This window comes from Sinohyriopsis cumingii, chromosome 7, assembly GCF_028554795.1.
Source record: "Sinohyriopsis cumingii isolate HCF-2022 chromosome 7, ASM2855479v2, whole genome shotgun sequence".
NCBI lineage: Eukaryota > Metazoa > Mollusca > Bivalvia > Unionida > Unionidae > Sinohyriopsis > Sinohyriopsis cumingii.
Window position 1 is genome coordinate 100,849,653 of NC_142967.1, and position 24,886 is coordinate 100,874,538.

A 24,886-nucleotide genomic window follows, 5' to 3' on the forward strand; every position below is an offset into this window, starting at 1 on the left:
TCTAATTTAAACAGTGAAATTCTCCTAATGATATTTAACACAACTGAATATAGGTGTATCTACATGTGCAAGGAGGGGCCCCGAGTGGCCGAGTGGTCTAAAGCGCTCTCCGTTATGGATCACTGCCATCTCACCTCTGTCTGCGTGGGTTCGAGTCTCGGATTCGGCTAATGTGGGTATGTGAGAAAGCTTGCCAGTAGCTTCTCGTGGGTCGGTGGTTCTTTCCGGGGTTTTCCCGGGTTCTTCCTCCACCATTAATACTGGCTGCCATGTATAGCCAATCGTGTGCTGAAAAATGGCGTTAAGCCCTACAACAACAACAACAACAACAACAACATGTGCAAGGAAATGCCCTGTAAGCACCCGCACTCAACACATAATTACAAGAAAGGTTTCCTTCGGTGAATCCAGTGAGAGTTGGCTTATCTATCTGAGGATGTGATTGTGTCAGGAGTAATGTGGTCTGGTACTGTCTGGGCAGTCAGTCAAGGGACCAATTAAATTCAACTCCATGTTTTATGATGCCATGTCATGCAAACAGAAAGAGGAAAAAGTGGACTGGGCATGCAAACCAACTGATTCATGTTGTCATTGAGGCATTGTGTTAAAAGGCAATGCTGATAGAATTGGCTCAAATTTTATAAACCCGAAATCTTCACCAGACACATCTGTTCCTGTGAGAGATCATAGTATGCTGATGGGAAGACTCCCTTTTAGCCGGGAAGATAATGCTTGTTTTCCAGTTTTGTGTGGGAGGAAAAGCCTCAGATATATTTGGAGGGTATATAATGGATTGTAACCTCGCCTCACTCAAAGGATCAATGGACAAGAGGGGTTATAAAATTATTTTCTGGTTGTGGCTACTTCCCAAATCTTTAGAGATTGGGGTAAAATTCCGATGGATGGATGTACACTTTGTCCTAATCAACTGCAACATTTATGTTGCATGCTGTACTTGTAACTGATGGTAGAGAACATTGCTTAGAGGCTAGAATTTAGGAGTAATGTGGTCTGGAGTGGTTTGGATTCATTTTGAAGAAAACTGGATCATTTGTCTTTTGACCACAAAGTGCACACCTTGCAGGTGTTGGAGGATGAGCATTTATTGCAGGCAAGGCAGGACTCATGATTATCTGAACTTTTTGCATTTAATGGCCATGTTATGCAGACTATCTGAAAATTTAATTTGGCAACTTTAAAACTGACCCAGAATAGTCATCAACTAGAGAGTTCTCATCTTCCTGTCTCTATGTCCTGTTATACCACCAAGCAAAGACACCTCCGTATCATCAGGATGTATTGCTATATCTTCTGATTGGGAAGGCTATGAGAAATCCTGGATCACTTGTGAACTAAGGCGACTGTATGGCACAGCCAGCTGGGATGGCTGGGTTGGTCCAATCTGTCAGCTTGGCTGTTCAACTTGTAAACATTGGATCTACATTACAGATGTGGCCAGGTTGGCTGGACAACCATAAGGACAGATGGATGACTGGTTTGAGCAACAAATCCCTCATAAGACATTGTCATTAATTATTGTACAGCTGTATGCTTTTTGAAAACTGAAGCCATACTGCGACTAATTAGATGTATGATTTTAAAAAAACTAAAAAGTTTATTATCATTTTGGGGAAGAGATCGTGTTTATATGTATTTTTCCCAAAAAACAATATGTAAAAAGTTTATTCTGGGATCATGTAGGGCTTTGCCAATGTCACAAACTTGGATTTGTTTCCCTTATTGGTGGCAAAATATACCATCTGGCGACTTTATTTATTGCCAATTTTGTTGGCTGTTTTAAACTTGTATATACAACCACTGGTTTGGAGTGGAGAAATTCAGAGGTCCCATGAAAGAAAGCAGCAAACTAGATATAAAATGCACTGAAATTTATGTATTGTTACATAAACAAATTATTTGTCCATATTGACAAACCATCTAAACAGTGCATTATTATATCATAATCTGCTTATCTTGACATCTAGCATGAGTACTGTATGATGTGAGTTATCCACTGTTTCGTTGTTGACATTTCTGGTAACGGAGATCAACGGGACGAGGCACCATCTTGTAATTATCTTTCATTGGATTTCTGGTTGCTTGCTAGTAATTAATATATTTGCAAAGGCTGATATTTGTATGTGGATGGTAATCAAAATTCCCCTTCTTTTCAGTCAGAATAAAATCCTTCAGATACCCCTTTGTTAAATTTCTGATGCCTGCAAGGAAGGCAGCATCACGTTGCTACCACAAATGTAAAAACAAAAAACAAACAAAAACTACATCTTACTGTTTGGATTATTCAATAGGCAGGGATGAACAGTAACTAAAATAGACTAAACGATGGCCAATTAACAATATGCAGTGGCAAGCATTTTGGAAAATTACATGGGAAATTTTCGAGTAAGTAAATTAATCTTCCAAAATATCGTGCAGTTATCTCCCACCACACTGGTAACCTGGGTTAAACGAATACAAAGCAAATCTTCAACTCTCGTCTGTTGGGGTAACTCTATGATTTCCAATCATTATTGAATTTATTTAACATTAAAACAGACTATTATGTGCTGAGACATTTTACTGAAATGATCCAGGAAAATGACATCGAAACTTAACATCAGTATCTAATTGTTACAATACTAGAGTGCAAGCAATGAGTTCTGCCTTATTGCAGGAGTATATTTGTCTTATTCCAATGAATATTATGTACTGGTGACAGCTTTCCAGTTTCTTAGTTATGTTACTTTCATTAAACATTTTTGTTGACTTTATTGTTGAGTGGAATTTCTTCAATGAATCCTCCCTAGCAGACAGGAAGTAGAGGTCACTTACAATATATATATATATATATATATATATATATATATATATATATATATATATATATATATATATATATATATATATATATATATATATATACATACACGAGTGCATATAACACCAACTGAGTAACATCATTTTTTGGTGATGTGTGCTTAGTCATGAGGAAATATGGACTCGTGTGTGCAGGCAAAGCAATGGGTTCCATTTACCCGCAGACCTGGGTTCATATCTCCATAGAGTACGAAAATTCTCTAACCTGTATGATAGTATTATTTATATTAAAATATTCATTCTGCCTACTGTTATAGGAATCCAAGGATAGCACTTTACTGTCTGGTGTGTGTGTGTGTGTGTGTGTGTATATATATATATATATATATATATATATATATATATATATATATATATATAAGATGAACATAATATGTTCAAAACAGTGTACTTTGGAACAATATATAGTTACCAATTTGTATACACGTTCTCATATGAGTGGGTAACCAAATATTTGCAAACAATCTGAAAATTCACCGAAATACATGAAAATGTAGTATGCACTACATAGGATAATTTCTGCCCAAAAAAAGACTGGTGGATGGATAACAGAAAAATATAAAGCACAGATTGCCTGCAGGCAGGATAAGGGGAGATAATATATAAGAGTAACTTCCCTTTGCCTATGCCAAAACGGAGGTAGTAAAAGTAATTCCTAGCATTAATGTGATTGGGCAATGTTTGCAGAGAAGAAATGTAAAGATAAAACAGGAGTCCCTTGAAGGGAATGATGCTCTAATGGCCAAAATAGAATTTCTTCTGTCCTTCTGTTCTTTAACTTCATAGTATTGAAACCATCTCTGATATTCTTGAAAAACTCCAACATACCAAACATAGCAACAACATTTTCTTTCATGTCTAATGTAACATGTTCACAAGACACCTGTAAGTGTAGTACAAAATTCCTTGTCACAGCCTTTTTGATCTTGCGATCTGAGGATAAATAACTGAGCAATGCAAGCAATGAACTTTGACTTGACTTTATGGTCAATTAAGTCTGGCTTTCAAAACTCCTTCACAATTGTGTGAATATGTTTGTGGAATTGCCTGCACCATTTCCATTCAGAGCCAATTAGTTACTACAAGACGTTAATGCCACCATTCATGCAAAAGGACTAGCAATTAGATTTAATGGCCTTTGTGGTGCCATATTGGAAATAGAAGTACATTTGGCTATAGTATTATAGTGAAAACCCTATGTGTCATAAAACACCAAACCAAACCAAATAACAATCAATTCTGCCATTTTGGACATAAAATGCGATTAATTACATATACAGATTGTAAAAATGAATTTCTTAAAAAATAAGTAAGACCATCTGTTTAGGAGAAGAAGATGTTATGAAAAGTTAGATTTAAGATCAACTACATGCAAATGAGAAGTGAAAACCCCATATGACAATATCTTCAAGAGGTGTTTTAGTATAAAAAACATATGACAATCCCTTCAAGAAGTGTTTTAGTGAAAACCCCATATGACAATCATTTCAACAGGCGTTTTAGTGAAAACCCCATATGACAATCCCTTCAAGAGATGTTTTAGTGAAAACCCCAGATGACAATCCCTTCAAGAGGTGTTTTAGTGAAAACCCCATATGACAATCCCTTCAATAGGCGTTTTAGTGAAAACCCCATATGACAATCCCTTCAAGAGGTGTTTTAGTGAAAACCCCAGATGACAATCCCTTCAAGAGGTGTTTTAGTGAAAACCTCATATGACAATCCCTTCAAGAGGTATTTTAGTGAAAACCCAAAAAAACAATCCCTTCAATAGGCGTTTTAGTGAAAACCCCATATGACAATCCCTTCAAGAAATGTTTTAGTGAAAACTTCATATGACAATATCTTCAAGAGGTGTTTTAGTGAAAAACCCATATGACAATCCCTTCAAGAGATGTTTTAGTGAAAACTTCATATGACAATATCTTCAAGAGGTGTTTTAGTGAAAAACCCATATGACAATCCCTTCAAGAGATGTTTTAGTGAAAACCCCATATGACAATCCCTTCAAGAGATGTTTTAGTGAAAACCCCATATGACAATCCCTTCAAGAGATGTTTTAGTGAAAACCCCATATGACAGTCCCTTCAAGAGATGTTTTAGTGAAAACTTCATATGACAATATCTTCAAGAGGTGTTTTAGTGAAAAACCCATATGACAATCCCTTCAAGAGATGTTTTAGTGAAAACTTCATATGACAATATCTTCAAGAGCTGTTTTAGTGAAAAACCCATATGACAATCCCTTCAAGAGATGTTTTAGTGAAAACCCCATATGACAATCCCTTCAAGAGATGTTTTAGTGAAAACACAATATGACAATATCTTCAAGAGGTGTTTTAGTGAAAAACCCATATAATAATTCCTTCAATAGGCGTTTTAGTGAAAACCCCATATGACAATCCCTTCAAGAGGTGTTTTAGTGAAAACCCCATATGACAATCCCTTCAAGAGATGTTTTAGTGAAAACTTCATATGACAATATCTTCAAGAGGTGTTTTAGTGAAAAACCCATATGACAATCCCTTCAAGAGATGTTTTAGTGAAAACCCCATATGACAATCCCTTCAAGAGATGTTTTAGTGAAAACCCCATATGACAATCCCTTCAAGAGATGTTTTAGTGAAAACCCCATATGACAGTCCCTTCAAGAGATGTTTTAGTGAAAACTTCATATGACAATATCTTCAAGAGGTGTTTTAGTGAAAAACCCATATGACAATCCCTTCAAGAGATGTTTTAGTGAAAACCCCATATGACAATCCCTTCAAGAGATGTTTTAGTGAAAACACAATATGACAATATCTTCAAGAGGTGTTTTAGTGAAAAACCCATATAATAATTCCTTCAATAGGCGTTTTAGTGAAAACCCCATATGACAATCCCTTCAAGAGATGTTTTAGTGAAAACTTCATATGATAATCCCTTCAAGAGGTGTTTTAGTAAAAACCCCATATGACAATCCCTTCAAGAGGTGTTGCAACAAGATTGCCAAAATTGATTTATATTTCAACAAAGAAAATGTACACAAACCTATATATATTCAAGTGATTGTGGATTACTTAGACTATTAACTAATTAAAAATATCACTTTGCAAAATGTTAAATACTCCAACACTTTACAAGCAAGCATCCCTAAGCAAGTGACCCACATAAGGCTGTAACTCATCTATGAATGGTGCTATATGTTGCCCTGTCATTTACAGACTCAAAGAAAGTATCCTCCAGTTCACCATCAGCCCAAAACCAGTAATTTTCATGTCAGTAACTATTAGGGAATTTAGCTATGCCTATTCAATCGATACTCAATTAAAGGATTTAAGTCGCTTATGCAACTAGTGCTTTCATGACTGGTTAAGTCTCGAAGGTCGAGATTTTGATGCTGGTCCTAATTCTAGCTCTAAAAGTTCATTTCAAACACTGCTTCGCACTAACCATATTGGTGATGTATTCATTTTTATACTGTTTTGCTGTTCCATATGTTGACTTTAAGTTTTTGGAACAGGGTATGTTTTCAGAGTTTAAATGAAACTGTATTTATTGAATCATCATTCAAATGAATGTAGACATCAATACATTTCTCATTTTGTTCTTCATGTGCATAATCAGGTCTTATTTTATCACTGATGAACTGTGAAAATACTGATAGACAAATGCCCAAAATATGGGAGAACATTCTTGTGAAGTCTGTGAATGGCAAGAATTATATATCATTTTTAGGCAGCAATGATAGCATCATCAAAAATGTTAAGGTACTTTTGTACATTTTTTAAAGTCATATCTTCTGTCTACATTCTCTACCTGTTTATGTAGAAAAGTGTGACATCAAAGTGCCATTCATACAAGACGCTGCCTGTGTAAGTAGAAAAGTGTGACATCAAGGTGCCATTCAGACATGATACTGCCTGTGTAAGTAGAAAAGTGTGACATCAAAGTGCCATTCATATAAGACACTGCCTTTGTAAGTAGAAAAGTGTGACATCAAAGTGCCATTCAGACATGATACTGCCTGTGTAAGTAGAAAAGTGTGACATCAAAGTGCCATTCATACAGGTTTCTTCCAGCTGCATTTGACCAACAAGCACTCTCTCCCATTCTGGCATAATTTGCACTTTGCAAAGCTCTCTGAGAAAGATCTCATAATCCAAACTTTATATTTTTCTTCATCTAGCCACCAAACTTGGAATCAGCAGCCAGCCATGTCAAAGCAAATGATTCAAATATAAACTGATGCTACATCCAGACTGTGTACAATCAGAAGTTCAAAAAATGTATGACTGCGCAGTGGCCAGTCATAGAAAAATGTCCCTTCCAGCACAAACACCGAGAGATTGTTTTTTTGTTTTTTCCCCATTTTCTTTTTATTTAGTTCTGTCAAATGAAAACTATTGAATAACTTCTTTAGGTTTCATGAAAATCAAGGCTTTTCATGGTACCCAGACAATATTTTGAATTTTCAAGGTGTTTTCAAGGCTTTGAAGGAACAATTCATTTTTTCAAAGCTTTTCAAAGTTTTCAATGTCCTCTACAGTCCTTAAGTATATGACAATAATATTTTCTAAAATCATATCCTTTTTAGATGGCTAAAGAGTTCAAGCAATCCAAAATTACTAAATAATGTACTGGTAGGTTTGCATTTTCTTGTACTAATCTTAGCTGAATACATATCTCCAAGTAAGAGTCATCACATACAAATCTATCAGGAAAATGAAAGCAGCTCTTGGCAGAATAACTATCTCCAAGTAAGAGTAATCACATAGACATCTATTAGGAAAAAGAACAGTATTCTTAGCTGAATAACTATCTCCAAGTAAGAGTCATCACATACAAATCTATCAGGAAAATGAAAGCAGCTCTTGGCTGAATAACTATCTCCAAGTAAGAGTAATCACATAGACATCTATTAGGAAAAAGAACAGTACTCTTAGCTGAATAACTATCTCCAAGTAAGAGTCATCACATACAAATCTATCAGGAAAATGAAAGCAGCTCTTGGCTGAATAACTATCTCCAAGTAAGAGTAATCACATAGAAATCTATCAGGAAAAAGAAGTTACTAATTGCCTGTACAGTAACAGCTAAATAAGAGTTTAGTAATATTAATTAAATCTGCACGTTATAGAGTATGGACACTCTTAATGCTCCATCAAATGGGAATGTTTGTCAGTGGTATTTTCAGTATTACTAAGATTGATTCTGTTTTCTGCATCAGAAAGCCTATACAGCATTATATGGCAGGTTTATAAATCACTAAAGAATTCACAAAGGTCTTGTATATTTATTGTTTTTTTTACCATTTCTTTACTGTTCTTGCAATTATTAAAATTATATTAGATTTCTTCTTTTTCATTATTTAAGAAGAGACACAAACCACAACCACGTAATTTCATATCCAATCATTCCCAAAGTTCATAGTTCTACAATACACCTACATAAAAAAGTGATTTTATAATGTAATGATCATGTCATATTGATATGTCATGATCATGCCATCTTGCTGATGTCATAATGTAATGATTGTCATATTGACAATGTCATAATGTAATGATGTCATAATGTAATGATTATGTCATATCAACAAAGTCATAATGTAATGATGATGTCATCCTGCTGATGTCATAATGTAATTATTATGTCATTGACAGTGTCATAATATAATGACCATGTCATCAATGATATCTTAATATCATGATTATTTCATATCATAAATGTTATAATATAATGATCATGTCATCCTGCTTATGTCATAATGTAATTATTATGTCATTGACAGTGTATAATGTAATGACCATGTCATCAATGATATCTTAATATCATGATTATTTCATATCATAAATGTTATAATATAATGATCATGTCATCCTGCTGATGTCATAATATAATGATTATGTCACATCAACAATGTCATAAAGTAATGATCATGCCATACCATGGTGTCATAAAGTAATGATCATGCCATACCATGGTGTCATAAAGTAATGACCATGCCATACCATGGTGTCACAATGTAATAATAAGTCATTTTGGAGCTGCACAGTATGCACTGATTTTACAAAAGCAGTCAACCTTAATACAGAAATGTACAGAATGAAACCTTAAATAATAATTGGATGTCTAGGAATTAAATACACAATTACCTTGTGCCAGATACAAATCTTGTAAATAGCATGGAACCAACATCTGTGACAATCTGACCCTCTTCTCTTGGTGTAAGGGACATTGCTAAAACACAGAAAGGAAAAAAATCTGCACACACTTTATGGTAAGGTTGTGTTAAACTAGACAAAACATTGTGTTACAGTTTGTTTTAGGCTCTAGTTGCTTAATTTCAAATTTCAAATTACTGTGACAAAAACAAGTTTACTAGTACTGCATCTAGAAAAACATCTCCAATTCTCAACTATAGTCTGCATTCTGCACTCTGCAGTGAAACTGAAAACTTTTGAAAATTACCATATGTACTTGCATATAAGGTCAACTGTAAACAACAGAAACCCTGATCTGCCATTGCAGATCATGGTCTATGTTGTTTGTTCTACTGATTGCTTCTAACAAACTGCAGAGACCCAGATCTGCTGGTGCATTATGTGATGGCAGATCTGTGTCTGTGCAGATTACAGTTGGACCTGACTTAATGGGGAGAATATACATTACAGTGAAAATCTTAATGACTAAAACTTTACAAGAATAGTATACACAAACTCTGGCATTGCATTTGACCATTTAAATTTCAACTTTGCATCTAACACAACAGTATGTCCATACCAGACTAATTACTGACTCATAATAGTAACCATGTGCTTACTGTGGCTGAATGGGTGCAACGATGTGACCAACACTACAACCCCATGCATGTATTGGTAAGTTAACTTTGAGTGGCAGCCAATCACATCTTACCCTTGTGTTATTAAATCTAATAAGTAACTCTTTATGATAAATCATCCAAAGTGTGTTTATGCCAACATTTTTTAAATATAGGGAAAATATTTAAACAATAACAAAATTATGGACAATCCGTCAGGACTATATTTCAGGACTATATGTGACGGTAACTTACATATTATGAAAATTATTCAGGACTATATGTGACGGTAACTTTCATATTATGAAAATTATTCAGGACTATATGTGACGGTAACTTATATATATGACAATTATTCAGGCCTTATTTAACAGTAACTCACAGATTATGACACAGTGCAAGTGCCACATACACAAATTTACACCTTGTCACGGGCTGCATAGTTCATTAAGTAAAATAATTAATATTTGAAATAGCAAAAACAAAAGGTTTTCCTAAACAACATCATAATTAATTTTCAGTTGTTAATATGTTGTTAATATTTGAAAACTTAAACTTAAACTTCAAAAGAAGCACATTTATTTGATAAACAGAGTAACATAAACAGAGTCAGTGCGAATGATGACTTGTTCCTAGACCGCATGAAAACCCTTGGCAGGCCACATGAAAGCCCTTGGCGGGCCGCATGAAAGCCCTTGGCAGGCCACATGAAAGCCCTTGGCAGGCCACATGAAAGCCCTTGGCAGGCCACATGAAAGCCCTTGGCGGGCCGCATGAAAGCCGTAGTTTGCCCACCCCTGGATTATGACATTTATTCAGGATTGTATCTAATGGTAACTTACATATTATAACAATTATTCAGGACTATATATAAGGGTGTTCCATTAAAACATACACAGTACCCAGGAAAGGCAGTTTTCTAAAAAGATATGCCAGGGTACTTTGATTCAGAGTTCATATTAAAGTGATAAGAAAATTCTAATTGCATCTATGGGTGAGCATACCACTTTAAAAGTGCCTTCCCTGGGTTACCATGTATGTTTTAATGGAACAGCCCTAACAGGAATTTACATATTATGACAATTTTTCAGGACTATATCTAATAGTAACTTTCATACAATGACAATTTTTCAGGACTCTATTCAATAGTAACTTACAGATTTTACAGCTCATAACTGTGTAAACATTCAAATTTGTGGAAAGCCACATCTCACTGCCAGTCAAAGGACTTTAAATGGACTATACAAGATTGCCATTTCCTAACAAAAATCTTAATTGCATATTGATGGTTTAATTAAGGCAGCAGTTACAGTCAAGATTTTGAATTAAGAAAAAAGTGTCTCTGAAATGTATATATAATTTAAATTGTACAAGAAACAAGCTATTCTCATCCTCTGTGTGTACTTTTTGCAGCTTATTTATTTATCAATCAGTATGAATAATAATAATAATACAGTGCAATAATAATAATAATAATGCTGTTAAAATTGGAGCATTGAAAATAATTATTTTCTCATTGTTTGGGTTTATATAAATTATTCATTTTGAAAAATAATGTATTGCAGAACTTGTAAAAAATATATATACATAGAGAAAAATGTTGGAGCTATGTTTTCATCTGCTCAACAACAAAAAAATATTTTCTCAGTGTTTGAGTTTTTTAAATTACTCTTTCTAAATAAATGTGTTATTGATGATACATAAGCAGAACTTCTAAAAAGACATCTGAGCACAGAAATATGGGATAACTATATTTTCAGCTGCCCCAGTAATTCCCTAATAATAAAAAAAATAATTGTTCTTAATTGGACCTACCTAAGTCAAAGTAATGAGATACACACATACACTTTCATTTATTTGTCAGTTTACTACTTGTCATTTTCTTAAGTAGTTATTTATATAAATGTAGTATAACTCAAGTTATGAATTATCCAAGCTATATTTGAATGCCACAAGTGTAACACATCTTCCAGACAGTTTAAATAATTGGACAACAAACCAAAACTTGGTTGTGCCATGAATATGGATACTGATTAAATCACTTTAATATTTATGTCTTAATTCTGTGGCCCCCATCTTATAAGTCCACCCTTTTACAGCATGAAAGTGTCCTTGTAAGTGGGGTGGACTTACAAGATAAGAAAAACAGGACTAATTTTTATATATTTCATATTTTCAATTACAAATCATATGCAGGTGTTGGATTATTGAGATAAAAAATGTTATTAAAGTTTATCAAATTAATTATGAATAATTATCAATGACAGTGCAAAAGCATTTACAAAACTTGTCAATAACATCAGGTACAAACATCTGACTAACTATCATTATCTGCCCTAGTCAAGGTTACGATACAGCTATCTCAATCCAGTCCATTTTCCCATTGCTTCAGCAAGTATTTGATTCTTACTTGTATCTTATGTCAAATTAGCAAAGATCAAAGGGCAATATCCTCTTTTCATTTAATCTAAATACCTTTGCTTTTCTTTCTAAACTGAGAATGTCTGATGAAATTTTGCACTTTTGCAATTGGATATTTATATATATATATATATATATATATATATATATGATAAGACAAAATTTTAATTTTGACAATGCTAACCTTGTCAGTGAAATAAAGAATACCTTTGTCACAATATGATATAGCAGATGAGACAAAAATCATTTTACAGATAGCTGCCTCTGCTCACAACTACATAAGTAACTGCTCATGCACAGGGCATTACAATCAGGATTAAAGCTTGCAGAAAACAATCCAAAAGTACAATATTTTGAGGACCTTTACAGTCTACTGTTGTTCATCTGATGAAGGATGATGCCTTTAACTTTACTGGATAAACCCAACTTATAGATAAACAAATATCACCTGTGGACCTTTTATTGTATGATCAAACAGAGTAGAATAATCATAGAAACACCTTGACCATTGTTCTGAATGCATGTGGAGCAATTTACTTTTATAAATGCAATGCAATACAAGATAAACTCAACAACCTCACGTTATTTGTAAAAAATTGCATTAGACAAAAGGGTCTGATTATTGGAACACTAATTCATAAAAACATTTTGTAGCTAAATGATGACATCACAGTTAAACACAAGGTTGCTTGATAAACTTTACATTTTTAAAAATATGCCTGATAATATTTTGTTATATCAACTAAATAAATGGGGAACAAGAGATCAGATTAAGTTGAGTCAACTGTATTTTGAATCTACTTAGACTTTAGGCACATTAATGCAATGAAAGGTTTAGACATTACCCAGTGAGATAGGATTGTGTTTAATGTTAAGGAATGTCTCTCCATTTCTTGTAGCACACTTGCGCAGTTCTTCGGATAGATAGCTATACATCTCTTTTCTCTCTCTGAGCAGTTTCTTCAGTCCTGAGCTGCCCATGGAAAGCAGTGTGATCAACAGATCCACACTTGGAGATGCCGAGGCACGACCTGGAAAGTAGACAATTACATTATTTAAATTAGTGTAACAGGTGCTAGACTATGAACAGCAACAGTACTGACTTAACTCTCCTATCACATAATGTGCCAACAGTTCAGGATCCATGCTGTTTGTTCAAATGTGATTTCATGCAAAAAGCAAACCAGATCTCTTGTAACATGCATGTGCCAACAGCTGATGGTATGTACGTTTTGTTCTATGTGCAATTTCATGCAAACAAGCACTTACCTAAAACTCATCACATACATCTGCCTAGAGTTCAAAGTCTGTGTTGTCTGCTCTGTATGCGATTTCATACAAACAGCAGTGATCCAGATCTCTTGCCACATAAGGTGCCAATAGTTGAAGGTCTATGCTGTTTGTTTTATATCTGATTTCATACAAACAGCACTGACACATATCTTAAGTCACATCACGTGACAACAGTTCAGGGCCTGTGCTGTTTGTTCTGTATATTGTTTGATGGGTTTTTAACAGCACATTCAACACATTTTTCGTTATATCATGGTCAGGAAATGGGACCAAGGTGCATTTCACAATGACACAGACTCAGGCTGACCTGAGCAAGTATGGAATCAGCAAATTTGTATCACAAGTGGGACACTCTACCAATCAAGCTAACATAGCTCAACAGCACAGACCCAGATCCTCTGTCACATAATGTGTCAACAGTTCAAACAAACAGCATAGACCTTGATCTGTTGTTGCATTAAACAAAACTAGATCTGGGTCCAAGCTGTTTGGTGTTGGGTTTGCATCAACAGTGACCTCGACTGAAATTTGGATAGGGCAATGGTCATCATGAAAGTTCAGTTTGCTGATAATACTTATTATTCTTGTATGCAACAGGAGAGAATTTACCATGATTTTTTAGCAGTCTCTAAACCACCAATTGGGGCTTCACTTTTCAAACAGACTATTTGTTTGTTTACATACTACCTGCACACTAATTAGTTTAGGTAAAATTGACAACAGTTAGCAAACCACATGCTAAGGAAAGATGAACAAAAGTAGAAAATAAATACTGACAAAAAGAGTCTAACAAGGACTTTAGTTCTGCAATTTCTGTTGTTGAACTACTTACAAAATATATCACTTTTAAACTTCACAAGTCAAACTAATCCATCTGGGTCCATCAGAAGATTTCTTAATTTTACATCAACAACAATAATGAATATAATAATATAATAATAATAAATTTTATTATGCATTAAACAAATTTGAATCATTTTTGTGGTTTTCAGGATATGTGACATGTATGACACCCAAACAATAGCACACATATGTAACTCTATGTGTGTATCCCTCCTGCCCAGCAATGATCCACAATGTTATTTATGAATTGCATCCAATTAGTTCCTTCCTTTAACAAAGAATAAAACATTTTAACACAGATGTTCTGTGTTTTCAATTAGGTTTGAAATTCCAAACATGCAGTGCACTTTGGGAAACAAGGCACATGTAAATGTATAGTGATTGATGTTGCTGTTGTTGTTGTTGTTGTTGTTGTTGGGTTTAATGCCATTTTTGAGCACAATATAGGCTATTCATGGTGGCCAGTATCAATGGTGGACGAAGAACCTGGGAAAACACTGGAAAGAACCACCAACCCATGAGAAGCTACTGGCAATCTTTCTCACATACCCACATTAGCCGAATCCGAGATTCGAACCCATGCAGAAAGAGGTGAGATGGCAGTGATCTGTAATGGAGAGCACTTTAGACCACTTGGGGCCTCTCGTATAGTGATTGATAAATCAAGGATAAAAAATCATATCTCAAAATAAAGCTGTCAGTCAAAAGCTACCTGGATAGTTTTGACTAATTTCCTCTACAAATGTCTTGTCAAATCCAGCAATGATTGACCCACCAACAGGCACCATGAAGTTTTTGTCTGTGCTTTGAACAATAGCATCCACTCTTCCAACTTTATTTGCCTGAAAGTAGAAAGTACTTGCACTATTAAAACCAGAAGTACGAGCTCTGTTTTGTCAAATTTGATAAATCCCTTAGAATGACAGCAATGGAAAACATTATCACATAATGATACAAGTAATCTTAGAGCTATTGAAAGAGTGGACATTTTTTCTGACATTTTAGTAAACCTTTACGACCCTTGTTAGTCCCTATAACGAATCAACAGAGATTTCTCTCATATTTTGAAACAGATCAAGAAACTCATTTGAAAGCAGCTTTATTTAAAGATATAAAACACTAAGAGTCATGTTCACTTAATATCAAAACTTATGTAATGAGGCACACAAGCTTATGCATCAAGTCCTAAAACTTTGGCAGTATACAGCTATAAGAACTAATCAGCAGTATACAGCTATAAGAACTAATCAGTAAATGTGTAAGAATGAAATTACACTACAGCACACTTCATTATGACACAAATTCAGCGTTAGCACAGCCTAGGTGAGGCACCAAAAATGTTAAAATAATTTCACTAATTTCTTGAAATACTGAAAAGCTTTAGTGCCAAAACAAACAAGAGTTTTGATTTAATAATTTGGCAAAATGCTGTATTGTTGATGGAAAAAATATCAATACTTCTTGCTTATTTTGAAAAGACATTAGCCCATTAACAAGCTCACAATTTTTAATATAATTATTATGAAACTATCAACAATAAAGGAATTAAGTCTGCATTTGTCTTCAATGCATCCTGTATAAAAATGTTAATCAATCCTGGGTAAACAACAGCCAACAGATGTTTGCTCAATCATCTTTATTCTCTGGCATACACAACCAAGCAACAACCAATGATGTAGTCTACAAATTAAAGTTTCTCACTTGAATTTTCAAGGAATCCACATTTAATTTTCACAGGAAATAGGAGGTGTTGATTTTTTTTCATTTCTGTCTCATAAATAGCTTGAAAAGAACGTTCTACCTCTGCATTACAACAATAAAAGTATTATATCCAATCTATTACAGTAACTTGAATAAAAAATTACTTACATTGAGGTAAACGATATTTTAAAAAATCCCAGCTCCAAAAATATTCCCAGATAAAACCCACCCCAAATTAAATGATCAGTCTCTACATCAATGAATTTCAGGAAATACAATACACTACCAATGCCATCTCAACCATCATACACTTCTTTAAACAGATTTATTTCCTGACTTGTCAGAAGCAGTTTTACCTCATAACGTACTCCTCCCTCTTCATCTTAATCCATTGTATTTCCTAGTTTGAAATAAGTTAAGCAGTTTCAAACCAGTCTGATATACACTTCCGACTTTCCATTGAAATGCTTACAACAAACATGAATAGAACCATTTAAGTTGTTGGGGTGGAGGGATTTACTATTACAGATATCCACTTACTTACTTATGTACTCTTTAAGTAATGACTTATTTGAGACTTTCTCTCATCTTTTTCAGAACTGTTCCAAAACTAGGGCATTACTAGCTTTATTGGGTGGATAAAGAATAAATGTAATTACCTGCATAATTTCAAGTTTCAACATCAGAATTTATTTTTGGTATAATAAACCAAAACAAAAGAGATACAGTGATCAATCTCCTTTTCTTGCAACTGAAATCATATATGTATAAATGGAAATTTAAGATCGAAACACCAAACATTGGTGATGTACATGTCAGAAAAATATTATGTATATATCAGTTATACATGGAAAAAGTCTGGTGACAAATTGCAACTATACCAATATCTCTTTGAATGATTTATACCATATTTTCAAATCACAAGTACAATTAAAAGTAAAGCTATGTCCATATATGAAATTAAGCTGTGTGCCATGATGACCTCACTTATTTTGTTGTTGGGTATATTTGAAAGGAAAAATGTCGTAAACATAATGTACACATCTATAAAGCAGAGTAATTGCAAAGTTGTTAATGTAGTAAAATGTTACAGAAAAATTTGTCTCCTAATTAATATATCTGTTTTATTGGGAAACTGATAATAAGAGAAAATAATCACTGACAATGAAAACAGAATGTAAATATTGTGAAATGAAAAAAGAAAATAGCTACTGTATAATACCTGCAATAAGTGAATGTTGAATCTAGTACATTTAATAACATGCATATGTGCCTGTGTATGTGTGTGTGTTTGATTGTGTGCGCCTCTCTCTCTCTTTGGGTTTAGAATTAGAATATAATATTAAGTTCCCTATTAACTAATGTGCACTTATACTGACTTGTGATGTAGTCAATGGGATGGTTCCCCTACCTACTGCTACCTATATACAAGGAATAATAAACATACCAAAGAAAAACAAGAATTACGTATTATTCAGTAAAAATTAAAGGCATTGAAACCAAAGATGCTGATTTATTTAATTTCAAGTTATGCAACTACACTTAGGAACACAACAATTTTATAAATCAGGGTTTGGCAGTCATTCTACCTGTCTTTGCTCTACAGTAATGTAAAGTCATAATTATTAACAAAGGTTTCAGTAAATATTGGGTTTATTTTATGATAATTTTTTCTTCTATATCTTAGAAAATGACTCAATTGTTTTTAAGGAGATCACTTGCTATTCATGAAATTTAATGTTTTCCTCCCAAACTGGGTTCAGGCTTTCATATACACCTGTAAAATTGTTCAGTACATTACCCCTGACCTCCTGTATGAATTCCAGTTGAATTATTGTCCAATTCTAAACACAGTTTTCGTTTTAGAAACTTCCAATGTTGGATTTATGCGTTTTATTGTCATTCAAAGCCAGACCATTTGGACATGTCCAGCAAAATTTGAATATTTACAAAAATAACAGTCTGTCACAAGTCAGTATCATTGTATTAACAAGAAATTAAGTGCATGCAATAAGAGAAAGTATTTTTTGTTTAACATGCATCAAGCTGGAAAATGCAGCACTAAAGTCTAAAGTTCTGCATACACCACTCTAACCTTCTTGTATAGTGAAGAGGATTAGTTGGTTTTGCCCATCACCCCTGCCGGGGTATAGGCCACCCACAAAAGATCACCAGATACTTCTGTCCTGTGACATCCCTTCAAGCCGACTCCAGGTCGCATTGCCAGGTGTTTCTTGGTCATCCCCTTCTCTGCTTGCCTTGAGGGTTCCATTTCAATGCCTGTCTGGTAATGTTGGTTGGCGGCTTACGTAAGGTGTGTCCTATCCAACCCCACCTTCTCTTCTTGATCTCGTCCTCTACTGGAAGCTGGGAGGTTCTCTGCCACAGGTTGGTGTTGCTGATGGTGTCTGGCCAGTGGATCTGGAGAATTCTTCTTAGGCAGCTGTTAATGAAGGTCTGAAATCTCTTTACGGTTGACTCGGTGGTTCTCCAGGTTTCTGCTCCATACAGTAGGACTGACTTTACATTGGAGTTTAACAGTCTGACCTTGGTAGTTAAGGAAATTTCATTGGAGCTCCAGATGTTCTTGAGCTGTATGGAAGCTGCTCTTGCCTTTCCGATACTTGCCTTGACATCTGCGTCTGTGCCACCCTGCTGGTTGATAATGCTGCCCAGGTACTTGAAGGACTCCACCTCTTCCAGGGGACTTCCCTGCAGTGTGACTGGGTTGTTACTGGCATAATTGATCTTGAGGATCTTGGTCTTGTCTTTGTGGATGTTGAGGCCAACCTGTGCTGATGTGGCTGCCAGTACGCTGGTCTTGTCCTGCATTTGCTGCTGACTATGGGACAAGAGTGCTAGGTCATCGGCAAAGTCCAGGTCCTCAAGTTGACTCCACAATGTGCACTGGATCCATTTCTACACCCATTGGTGGACGTCTTAATAATCCAGTCGATGACAAAAAGGAAGAGAAATGGCAACAGCAAGCAGCCTTGCCTCACGAAAGTCTGCACAAGGAAGCTGTCTGTGTGCTGTCCTGCATGAATGACTCTGCAGGACATTCCGTTGTAAGTGTTCTTGATCAGGTTTACCAGTGTGGTTGGGATGCCATAGTGGCAAAGAAGTTTCCAGAGTGTCTCTCAGTCCACGTTGTTGAATGCCTTCTCATAATCGACAAGGTTAATGTAGAGTGAAGAATTCCACTTCAACGACTGCTTGATTATGATGCAAAGAGTAGCTATTTGGTTCATACACAATCTGTTCTGCCGGAAGCCCGCTTGCTCATCTTGTAACTGTGAGTCAACAACCTCCTTCATCCTCTCCAAGAGAACCCAGCTGAATACTTTCCCTGGTACTGATAAGAGTGTGATTCCTCTGTAGTTGGAGCAGTTGCTGAGGTCGCCTTTCTTTAGTCAGGCCTTATTTCTTCTTCCTCCCAGATCTTCTCAAAGAGGTGGTATAGCATTTCCACTGAAGCATCCAAGTCTGCTCTGAGGGCTTCTGCTGGGATGCCATCAGGTCCAGCTGCCTTGCCGTTCTTCAGCTGGTTGATGGCTTTCCTGATTTAGTCTCTGGTGGGATTGTCACAGCTTGTGGGGAGATCTGCGTTGGCTGGGTGGATTTCTGGGGGATTTAGTGGGACTGGCCTGTTCAACAGTTCTTCAAAATGTTCTGCCCATCTCTTAATTTGGTGTTCTGTACTTGTTACTGTCTTTCCCTGCTTGTCCTTTACGGGTCTTTCTGTTTTGCTGTACTTGCCGGACAACTTCTTGGTGATGTCATACAGCTTCTTCATGTTTCCACTTCTTGTCACTTCTTCTGCCTCTGCTGCCATTCCTTCAACATAGTTTCTCTTGTCTATCTTGATGCTTCTTTTCACTTCTCTGTGGGCATCAGTGTACACTTTTTGTACATTTACTTTTTTAGTTCTTGTCCTACTGCTATATACTGCTGATTCTTTCTGTTTATGCTCCTGGATTTTGCGCAATGTTTCAGCTGAAATCCATTCTTTCTGCTGGTGCTTCATGGGGCCTAGTACTTCTTGTCAAGTTGATTTTATTGCCTCTTTAACATTCTGCCATCTGTTGTTTGCATTGTCATCCTCATCTTCAAGAAGCTCTTGTAGCACTTGGCACTTGTTGTTAAGCTTCAGTCTGTATTCTTCTTTAGTTTTTGCATCTTTCAACAGGCTAATGTTATACTTTGCTTTCCTCTCTTTTGTGTCCATCCAGTTCTTCATCAGCTTACAATTCAGCTGTATACAGTCCTATAAAAAACCTGTATAAAGCCTGATACAAAGTCCTTTATAAGACCCTGTATAAAGCCCTATATAAGACCCTGTATAAAGCCTGATACAAGGTCCTATATAAGACCCTGTATAAAGCCTGATACAAAGTCCCATATAAGACTCTGTATAAAGCCTGATACAAAGTCCTATATAAGACCCTGTATAAAGCCTAATACAAAGTCCTATGTAAGACCCTGTATAAAGTCTGGTATAAGACCCTGTATAAAGCCTGGTATAAGACCCTTTATAAAGCCTGGTATAAAGTCCTATATAAGACTCTGTATAAAGCCGGGTATAAGACCCTGTATAAAGCCTGGTATAAAGTCCTATATAAGACTCTGTATAAAGCCTGATACAAAGTCTAAGACCCTGTATAAAGCCTGGTATAAAGTCCTATATAAGGCCTGATACATAGTCATATATAAGACCCTGTTTAAAGCCTGATACAAAGTCCTATATAAGACTCTGTATAAAGCCTGATACAAAGTCCTATATAAGACCCTGTATAAAGCCTGGTATAAAGTCCTATACAAGACCCTGTATAAAGCCTGGTATAAAGTCCTCCAAAAGATCCTATATAAAGCTAGGTAATAAGTCGTGTTTAAAGCCATGTGTTAAGTGGTGTATAAGGTCCTGTATGAAACCTAATATAAGACCACATAAAAGGTCTGGTATAAAGTCTTCTATAAAGCTCAGTATAAGATCCTGTAAAAAGCCTGGTATGAAATCCTGTATAAGACCCTGTATAAAGCCTGCTATAAAACCTAGTAAAAGATCATGTATAAAGCCTGATACAAAGTCCTTTATAAGACCCTGTATCAAGCCTGATATAAAGTCATATATAAGACCCTGTATAAAGCCTGATACAAAGTCCTATATAAGACCCTGTATAAAGCCCTATATAAGACCCTGCATAAAGCCTGGCATTAAGTCCTATATAATACCCTGAATAAAGCTTGGTATAGAGTCCAATATAAGACCCTGTATAAAGCCTGCTAAAAAGTCCTTTATCAGACCCTGTATAAAGCCTGGTATAAAGTCCTCCAAAAGGTCCTATATAAAGCTAGGTAATAAGTCCTGTATATACCCATGTATTAAGTTGTGTATAAGACCACATAAAAAGTCTGGTATAAAGTCTTCTATAAAGCTCACTATAAGATCTTGTATAAAGTCTGGTATAAAACCTAGTAAAAGATCCTGTATAGAGCCTGGTATAAAGTCCTGAATAAGACCTTATATAAAGTTATGTCAGGCATAAACCAAATTTGCTCTGCCAAGCTGTTTTTTAATTCATTACAGAAGTCATATGAAGCTTAAATTAAAATGAAGATACAATTTTTAAAAAATTTAACACTGCACAAAGTTCAGAAACAAAATGTTCAGTAAAGACATGCTTTTCAATCTAATTTAGTTTCCCATGTCATCAATTGCTCCTTTATAAACTTCTAACTTAAAATATATTGTTGTTCACATGGGAACACACACAAGCATGTCCTTTACAACTATGACCTTTCTTTGTTCATTTGCCTAGCTGATGAAAGAAAATTCTACATAAAATAAGGATGATAGAATCAGCAGAGTAGAAAAAATTGATGGTACTAACATAGTACAAGAGAAAGGACGTTAATTAATACAAATGTTATGAAATGGGTATTTTTACACTGAGTTTGTTATAGATCCTTGGCACCGCCTGTGGTCAATACAACCAGACTTGGGCCAATATAATTAATAATTCGTATCATGGAACTTTCAATATTTTCTTCAGTCGCTCTCCTAGACTGCTACATTTCACTAACCCAGATGTACCCCAAGTATCATAGTTGATTTTGGTGAACTGGAACATAAGCACAAATTTTCATACTCAAAACGTTTTTGTGAATCTGGATCAGGACACAAGCAAGCATATGAGATATCTTTTTAATTTCAATTAAGTGTATTGGAGATAGAAGACTGTATGTCTTGATGACATTTGCGCTAGACTAGTATGATAATTCGATCAGTAGAAAAGGTAGCAATTACATATAATAGATTTACTTCATTAAGTTTTTGCAATTCTAGTAAATTCCTCATATTCAGGACATAAATTAGTGATCAGCAATATGGATTTTGTATTGTAACAAACAGTTAAAATACAGCTCTTCACTGTAAATAATGTGTGAAAATGTTATTTATTTAAAGTTGAGACAAAGAAGGAGAATGTTTATTTATAGAAAGTAACTCAATTAGTACAGAAAAAGTGAAATTCATATGTGTGAAGCCAAACCAATAAATATATGTGAAATTCTTTTTTTACACATGTGAGTTTGCTAAATTGCAAGGTCTAAGATAGTCTTCTGTGACTTTATCATTTTCTTTTACAGGACTGTTGTTGTAATTATTAAAATTATATACGCATTTTTCTTTTTCATTTTTTCATGAGGCAGGTAATGCAAAAATGTCATTTTACATCAAATTTCTTCCAAAGATGACAGCACTATAAAACATGTAGGTAACAAGAGATGCTGGACTTATGATGTCCTGTTTTGACCCACAAAGTAGACGTTGATTAATACCAGTATATTAAAACAAGCATCCTTAATGGACGTTTTTCATAACAGAAAAATAATCAAGGGAGTAAATCCTTGTCATTATCATTGGAAGTAACTGGCTAAAATTAAAAGCATAAACAAGGCCAAGTCATAATATAATAGATAAAGTTACCATAATGTAAAAGTAGACCGATCAGCTAAAAAAAAGTACTTGGTAATTTAGCCAGTGGCTGGATGATATTGAGAAGGATGCAAGTGTAATTAATAAAACAGCACACTCACTATCACTCTAACTGTTTATATTATAATATATTATCAGTGACATTATATTAAAACAAAATCAGATTTATGGAAATTAGATTGCTGAGACTAAACAGTTGTAATCTCACAATAAAAAACAACCAAATTTAGACTCACCTGCTGTAAGAGATGGGTACATTTTGTAGACTGTAGGCCATAGGCATTATTAACTAGGTGGGGAACATTGTATTTCTTGCACAGACTGGCTATCTCTTCCAACCTGCAGTGATTAAAGGAAACAATGATACAATAATCAAAGTATTCAGAGTACAGATGACTTGGTGGGTTTAGGTAATGCAGTTTATTTATCGGGTTCAACACAAGGCAATAACAACTGTATTTCACAAAACAAGACTCAATGAAAATGCAACAGTTCATTTTCTGAATCTTCTCTTTCTTAATGGCATCACTTGGTGTCTAGTGATAAAGGAGTGCCCCTGCTAGTTTGATTCAAGAGATGATTAATGAACAGTTTTACAATGTCAAAACACAAAGTATCCCATGCATTTTCATATTTTTTCAAATACACATTGCTAAAAGTGTACAATATTACTACCTTTACTTACTCATACTTTGGCATAAGTAAAGTTTATAAAATGACACAACCTAATTCATTTGAATTTCTTGGTAAATCAAAGAGATGCAAATTAAAAAATAAACGTTATTATACATCATTGCCTTGAATAAGAATGTTTCAGCCATCTTTATTAAAGATCACTGTTAAGTCTGTAAACAGTGGCAACATTTACTGAAGTTGGATTTTACTCCCTATATACAACAGAAAACATGATTATTCAAGTGTGATTCATTTTTTAAATTAAAATGTCAAAAAGGCAGCTATGATTCAGGAAACAATGATCCATCAACCAAGTGAGCAAAGCCCAGCAAAAATAAATTTTAGAACTCAAAGTTGATGGAGTTTGACCTTATGAAGCACAGCAACAAGGGGAAACAATCCATGCTTTGCACATAATGCAAACACCATATCAACATTAGTCATTCTGGAGTACCTAACATTGGGACAAGTCAGAACATATTCAACATGCTGAATTAAACATTCAGGCTAGTTTTCTTTATTATTATTCATTATCTTAATTTTGTTAAAACACCAACTATTAACTGACCCATGCTTTTGAAGAGAAGAGGTGTGTGTGTGTGTGTGTGTGTGTATGTGTGTGTGTGTGTGTGTGATTTGGATTTTTAACATAGCTTTAATAATTTTCCAATCATATCACTATGATGTCTACAGTGTGACAGTTTATAGTGATATCTAGCACTAGGGCATCATGCCACAGACATGTAACAAGACGTCCCACCCAGTCACATTATCCTGACATCATGCCGACCAGTCCTAACACTAACCTCTTAATGCTGAGCATGTAGTGAGGCAGCTGTCAGTACCATTTTTATAAGTCTTTGGCATGACTCAGCCATGGTTCAAACCCGCAACCTCCCGCATCAGAGGTGGATGCTCTAACCATGTTTCAAGAGGATTTTAGCCATGAAATAGATTAATTGAAAGACTATAATATGCACATGCTTGTATTTGTAAAATTGATAAAGAGACTGCATTTACAGCCATACTGGATAGAGGCATTTATTACTGCTGTATTACCTGCATGGTCCTAATTACTCTTACCAAAATTATGCCCCCACCATAAAATGGTCTATCAAACATCTGATGTATATTTACTTTATTGTACCAAGACAAGAATATTTCTTATTGAAACTGCATCCGATACAGTTCTGACAATACCAATGTTATGCTTGGCAAGGACAACTCAGTTCTGACTAGGATTCTCTCTTAGAATCCAGCTAGGAAGTTTGAACAAC

General features: G+C 35.0%; 1 protein-coding gene across 2 annotated transcripts in view; it reads right to left on the reverse strand.

The window, feature by feature from the left end:
• LOC149795827 (O-phosphoseryl-tRNA(Sec) selenium transferase-like) overlaps positions 1-24,886 on the reverse strand; it is a 52,000-nt gene that overhangs the window by 11,179 nt on the left and 15,935 nt on the right. The window contains exons 5-9 of one of the 2 annotated variants that reach the window (XR_016422418.1): positions 23,171-23,273; positions 14,949-15,078; positions 12,946-13,131; positions 9,015-9,099; positions 6,679-6,782 (exon numbers count right to left, since the gene is read on the reverse strand). Coding sequence is in view for 1 of the 2 variants with exons in the window: in XM_089965726.1 (XP_089821852.1) it covers positions 9,015-9,099; positions 12,946-13,131; positions 14,949-15,078; positions 23,171-23,273 (504 nt within the window). In the remaining variant the exon portion in view is untranslated. The remainder of the gene's footprint in view (positions 1-6,678; positions 6,783-9,014; positions 9,100-12,945; positions 13,132-14,948; positions 15,079-23,170; positions 23,274-24,886) is intronic. The other variant, XM_089965726.1, reaches the window with a different exon arrangement.